Here is a 6615-nt window from a genome sequence, read left to right as displayed (position 1 = left end):
TTCATTTTTCTAGGGGCAAAATGTAGACAAACACATTGTTTGTGCTCCTTTTATTTTGTGTGAATTTCAAAGTTCATTCTCACTTAGATGTATACAAATGGTGGTGATGGGGTTACTTGTTCTTACCTATGAAGTATCCTCATGAAGCTATGGTTGCAATAAATTTTATGGGAAGAGTTGGGCACGTGTAATTTTGAAGATTGTTGCCTTATGTTAAAAAGAATGCCTATGTTTTTATGTTGTCTCTGTGATTTTAGACATTTATTATAGCAAACAAACAAGGAACCAAAAGTCAAGTCCTAACCGAATAACAACACCATTGCTGGTGCAAAATATTAGTACTACTTGGCCTAAAATGTTGGGCCCGTGCTTAGCACGGGCGACACTGATCTAGTTAGTATATATAGTAGGGATCTATGTCTAGTTAGGTAGTTTTCCAATTTTTAATCCGCCCTGCCTCGCATAATAATATTTTTCATTTTCAACCAGCCTCACATAATTTTTTTAATATTTCTTTTTCTAGTTAAGTTTGATACTAAAAATATAATTTATAAAAATAAATTCATTTTTTCATTAAGTTGTATCATTTTAATAGGATAGTGACTTAAAGATTTATTTTTTAGAGGTCACTTGGAAAATATGTAAGAAATTGTATTATTTTTTATTGAATCATTTCATTTAGTATCTTGAATATTTTAGTAGCTTTAAAGAAATTATCTTAATAAATAATGTTCTATCATGAAAAAATGTTAAAAATAAGTTTGAATCAACATAAAATCACATATACCTGCAATCCTCCCCCTATTAGTTTTAAAAAATCCACTTTAGCCCGCCCCCCACAACCTTAAACCCCCCCTCCCCCCCGGCATAACCTTAAACCCACCACGCCTCGCATCCACCCCACCCCCATTGCCATCCCTAACCCCAATCAGGGGTGGATGTAGTATAACGATACCACTTCAACCCGCCCAGCCCCATTGCCATCCCTTACTCCAATACTTTTGATACGGAACGTAAATTTATACGTAAAAATTGTAACAAATAGTCGATATGAATTCATAACTTGAGAAATCTTAGTAGCTCAATTGGTTGACTCATGTTATTGGGAAAGGTTCGATTCCTCACCATGTAATCTTTTTCGACCCCAATTAAAGGGAAAAAAATATTAGCACAAGTAGGAAACTATAATTGCCAACAAATTTAAGCAAGATTGTTTCTGTGGTAAAATGAAACAGGATGCATATCTATATTTCTGCATGTTATATACAGATATAATCAGAAGTGTTTCGAGTTACAATTAAACGGCAAAGCTTCACAATATGGAAATCTATATATTCTGGAAAAATTATTTGCCTTAGGTTATTATAACAACAAAGTAACTTATAGTTACATGTCTAAACAATTAGAAGCATTTCCTGTGGACGATGGAAGGACCAGATTCATCGTACTCTGCCTTTGCGATCCACATCTGCATTTCAAAGTGAAATAAAATAAAATGACACACAGTCAAACTTCTCTATAACTTACGACTAAATCAGTGATGAAACTTGCTAAATCAGATCTTAAACACAAGCAAACAAACTATATGAACTAATGACAATGAACGTAACTGAATTGTGTAAATTTCGAAGTTGTTACTAACCTGTTGGAAGGTACTTAGAGAAGCTAAAATAGAGCCTCCAATCCAAACACTATACTTCCTTTCAGGTGGAGCAACAACCTTAATTTTCATGCTGCTTGGAGCCAATGCAGTAATTTCCTTGCTCATTCTATCAGCAATTCCATTGAACATAGTCGTACCACCACTAAGTACGATGTTTCCATAGAGATCCTTCCTAATATCCACATCACACTTCATGATTGAATTATACGTCGTTTCATGAATTCCAGCAGCTTCCATTCCAATCATTGAAGGCTGGAATAGTACTTCTGGGCATCGGAAACGCTCAGCACCAATTGTAATAACCTGACCATCAGGCAACTCATAACTCTTCTCAACAGAAGAACTAGTCTTTGATGTATCCAATTCTTGCTCATAATCAAGAGCAATGTATGAGAGTTTTTCCTTAACATCCCTCACAATTTCCCTTTCTGCTGTAGTGGTAAATGAGTAACCACGCTCCGTCAAGATTTTCATTAAGTGATCAGTAAGGTCACGACCAGCCAAATCAAGACGTAAAATAGCATGTGGTAAAGCATATCCCTCATAGATTGGGACAGTGTGACTGACGCCATCACCAGAATCCATCACAATACCTACATTCGATATTCAATGTTCTTACGTTCTACATAACATTTTACATGGATAAAATTTCTCAGATACAGAGTAACAAAAATACGAGAAATTGTTCACCTGTTGTACGACCACTGGCATAAAGGGATAGAACAGCTTGAATGGCAACATACATAGCAGGAGTATTGAATGTCTCGAACATGATTTGAGTCATTTTCTCACGATTTGCCTTCGGGTTAAGAGGTGCTTCTGTGAGCAGTACAGGGTGTTCCTCTGGTGCCACACGAAGCTCGTTGTAAAACGTATGATGCCAAATTTTCTCCATATCATCCCAATTGCTAACAATACCGTGCTCAATTGGGTATTTCAATGTGAGAATACCACGTTTGGATTGAGCTTCATCTCCAACATATGCATCTTTTTGCCCCATTCCTACCATTACTCCTGTATGACGAGGGCGACCAACAATGCTAGGAAATACTGCTCTTGGAGCATCATCTCCAGCAAATCCCGCCTATAATTGACAATTACACAAATCAAAAGGGGAACATATATATAATTGGCAAATCTATGACATTTTATCTATTGATGGGGAGCATTGGCGCAATGGTAAGAGTTGTCACTGTGTGATCAAAAGATCACGAGTTTAAGTCGTAGTATTAGTGTCTCAAAGAAATACAAAATAAGGTAGCATACAATAAAATCGAAGGTAATTTGCACAAATAGGTTCTTTCATTCCAGAGATAATATCTCATGATATGGTCACTCAATTTACATAAGTAGATTTGTGGCAAAAAAATAATCTCCAGAAATTGTTTTGGTGAATCGCTATTAAATTCGTTAGATAGTGTTATCACAAACAGTGATCGAACACCAAAAATTGGCAACCAAACTTTGGTGATTTTAGCAGATTGCCATAAAATTCGTCAGGTTGTCTTGTCATAAATCATGACCATCGCTAGAAATTGTCCCCCAAATCCTATTAATTCAGGCAAGTCATCAAAAATTTGTCATGTAGAAATTTCAGCAACACATTTTTGTTAAGATGGCCAAAAAATAAATAGGTGTCGTTCCGGAGATACCGTACGTGTAAAGTGAAAATGATCTAGTGCTTCTCTCGATTATGTATATAACGAAAGTTTAGTACTCTGAGCTAGTCTATTCATTCGAATTACTTATTAGAATTGAATTTTAATAAATGTTTCGAAAATTTAAAAATGTGTTCAAGTATATCGTACCTTAACCATTCCAGTCCCATTATCACAGACAAGTGGCTGGATATCCTCACCATCTGCCATTTTTTATGAAATACCTATCACCAAAATTGAAATCCTCAAAGTTAGAAACTGAACAATTACAACATAAAGACAATGAGATGAAAATTCATAGGAAAAGAGATAATTACTTTAAATATTTTTGGGTGGGGGAGGTCCTGGAATAGTAGGCTAGAATTCCAATATAGAGAAGAAGAAAAAAGGGAAAAAACTAAGGAAGAATAGGGAGCTAAAACTGAAACTTTTAAAGCAGAAATTGGTTATATTTGCAAAATTAATGGTGGAAATTAACCGCATTTTTTACTGTCTATGATCTTGCCTATCCTCTAGTTTTCCTTTGACTAATCCGGCCTCATACATTCGTAACTGCTAACTAATAGTTTATTAATTAATAAAATATATATATATATTATAGGGTGAATTTAACTTCTATATACTCAAAACGTGTAAAATAAATTTTGCACTATGAAGGTACTTCTTTCTATAAAAGCTAAACTTCTTCAATATATATAAACGTTTTATATGACTGCACTAGTGACCGACTTTTCCATTTGTATTTTTGATTTGAAATGAAGTTTAAATTTTATTTTTATTTTTTTTATTCTGTGATCTTAAGTTAAAAATATGTCTTTTAATCTTATGATGTTAAATAAAAAATTGATAAAAAAGAAATTTCCGAGCAGTCTGTAATCAAATTTATTTATTTATTTGGTTTCCTCCAATTTCGTGTTGACTTTTCAACGTACTTATCAAAAAAGGACACTGCTAGTTGAAGTTTTCAGACCGTGTGAAAGAAAGTTCCTAACCAGTGCTCATTTGCAATACTATAAATAGACAAGCTTATTGTTTCTCCATATCCAAACCAATTTTCTCATACACCTAATACTTACAAAAGAAAGAGATCGATTGTTGGTACAAGTGATAAAAGATGAAGAACGTTATGAAAGCTGTGTTTGTGATATCTATCATCATGTGTGTCCTCGTAACACCTACCATTGCTAGGGTGAGTGGGAGTCGTGGCAGTACAAGGAGTAGTTCAACCGCCAGATTGACCCCAGCAGTCCGTGCTGGTGCTCGCGGCGCTAGGAACAACTCATCATCATCCACCCCTTTGTGCATGTCATCTATAGCTATGGCTCTCTTTGCTTACCTTTCATTTGTTTACTTTTGATGTGAATTTTTAAATGGCTTTTTTGTACTTTATAAATTGATTAATGAATCATTTTTAAATTTATTCATATGTTTGTATAAATAGAATGCATTTGTTGTACTTTATAAATTGATTGAAGTAGAGAAAGTGTATATATATTAAAGGACATTCAAAAGAAACACGCACATGATGCCAATCCAGTTGACCATCCAAACTTATATTTTTTGTCATGCCAAAACTTTATATTGTAGTAACTGAAATACAACACATTTTAATGAAGAAAAACAAAACTAGCAACTTTTCAAATATACAATGATCTCTCATTGTAAAGGACATTGATCTCTCCCTAGCTTCCGTTGAACTTAGAGAATGGCACATTTGTTGTCCATCACATTTGTGCCTTCGAGCTTTCCTACTAAATGTCTCTTTTATAGTTGGTCGACCACACTCTTTTTTAATAACTGAACGAGTTTTTAAGAAATAATCCTGATCATTTAAAATTTCTTACTTAATTTTTAATTATTTTTTGTGATATTATTCCCCTATCCCAATTTATATTATATGACTCGGTTTTTTTTAGTCCGTCCAAAATAAAATAACACATTCCTACATTTTGTAATTACTATTAACTTTAAAATACTATCACCGTCCAACAATACTTGTCCACTTTATGAAATCAATGGATTATTTTACATTTAGTTTCTTATTTATCCTTATCATTAATTATAGCCATTTTTCTATTACATTTTTCAAGACATTATATTTATTATATTCAAATGATGATATAGTAAAATTACCCTTCGATATATAATTTCTTAAGAAGTCTGCAAAGTCAATAGAAGACAAGTATTATTGGACATAGAGAATACCTATTTACTCTTGATAGAATGATTCATATCCACTCAAACATTTATGACTTATTTTAGACTACCAGTTTCAAAAAAAATTCTTTCTTGATTAAACTCTGTCACTAGTTAAACTACATTATAAATTGAGACGGATGGAGTAGTTCTTCTCCAATTGACACATATAATAACAGATAAATAGGGGATATCAAAACTGATATGAAAACATCAACTATTAAATATAAATCTAGTTCAAAGATCGTTTCCTGCGTCTTCATTTTTGTTACATGTCAAGATTATTTCTTTTTGAAATCTAATAAGAAAAAGAAGCAAACTACGTATTTAGATCATTAATTAATTTATGTATATACGTGGAAAAAAGTTCATTCTTTCTATCAAATTGAATTTAGAAAGAAACGTTCTTTAAAAATACTAATTACGTGTTAGACTATATGAAACACGGAAAATTAACTATCATTTCAAGAAAATACATTTGATGGGTGACTCCAACTTGTAAAATTGGATTAACACTGTCCCACTATTGACTTTCCATATAGAATGCCAGCATAAATGTTAGTATTATATAGTAACAATAGATAAAGAGGAAATATTTATTTGAATTTCGTAAGGTTAGGTCGACAACTTTAATAATTGAACGTGTTTTTAGATTATTCAAATTCTAATATATCATTTAAATTTCTCACCCACTTAAATTTAAATATTTTATATAATACTAATTTCTTTTACGTTATCCCTTCAAATCTTTTCTTGTAAAACACATGTCATGAAAACCGAAATTAGTTCCTCCATCTTCATGTATTTAGCAAAGGTGATATTTACGAAACGAAATAACTTATAGTAGAGATCTGTTTTAATAAAGAGTTGATGATAATTCAAATATCAAACTCAAAAAATCAGGATATTTTTCTTTTTTACACAATGTGAAGATTATTTCTTTTGTGAAATCTAATTAAAAACGAGGCAAATTATGTACGGAGTAATTAGCTTTTTTTTGTTGACTTTTCAACGTATTTGTCAAATTGGACACTAGTTCAAAGTTTTCACACCGTGTCAAAGAAAGTTCCGGGGGGGGGGGGGGGGGGCGGTCTATAG

At 32.8% G+C, this 6615-nt stretch overlaps 1 protein-coding gene across 1 annotated transcript; it reads right to left on the bottom strand.

Moving 5' to 3' along the window:
- Positions 1 to 1241: 1241 nt before the first annotated feature.
- LOC102593904 (actin-82) lies at positions 1242 to 3864 on the bottom strand. The gene is made up of 5 exons (XM_006350703.2): positions 3639 to 3864; positions 3472 to 3545; positions 2354 to 2747; positions 1643 to 2256; positions 1242 to 1468 (listed from the first exon to the last, which is right to left on the bottom strand). Exons 2-5 carry the CDS (start codon positions 3529 to 3531, stop codon positions 1403 to 1405), a joined length of 1134 nt encoding a protein of 377 aa, XP_006350765.1. The 5' UTR covers positions 3532 to 3545; positions 3639 to 3864; the 3' UTR covers positions 1242 to 1402.
- Positions 3865 to 6615: the final 2751 nt, after the last annotated feature.

Source organism: Solanum tuberosum, unplaced genomic scaffold, assembly GCF_000226075.1.
Source record: "Solanum tuberosum cultivar DM 1-3 516 R44 unplaced genomic scaffold, SolTub_3.0 scf00128, whole genome shotgun sequence".
NCBI lineage: Eukaryota > Viridiplantae > Streptophyta > Magnoliopsida > Solanales > Solanaceae > Solanum > Solanum tuberosum.
The sequence above is the reverse complement of the archived record's forward strand: the minus strand, read 5'-3'. Positions and strand labels throughout refer to the sequence as shown.

Bases quoted from the DNA above. Each gene is read 5' to 3' on its own strand.
- LOC102593904 (XM_006350703.2), bottom strand. From the start codon at position 3,531: ATGGCAGATGGTGAGGATATCCAGCCACTTGTCTGTGATAATGGGACT. The intron at 2,748-3,471 runs GTACGATATACT...TGTCAATTATAG, and splicing joins ATGGGACTGGAATGGTTAAG to GCGGGATTTGCTGGAGATGA. The intron at 2,257-2,353 runs GTGAACAATTTC...TATCGAATGTAG, and splicing joins TGCCAGTGGTCGTACAACAG to GTATTGTGATGGATTCTGGT.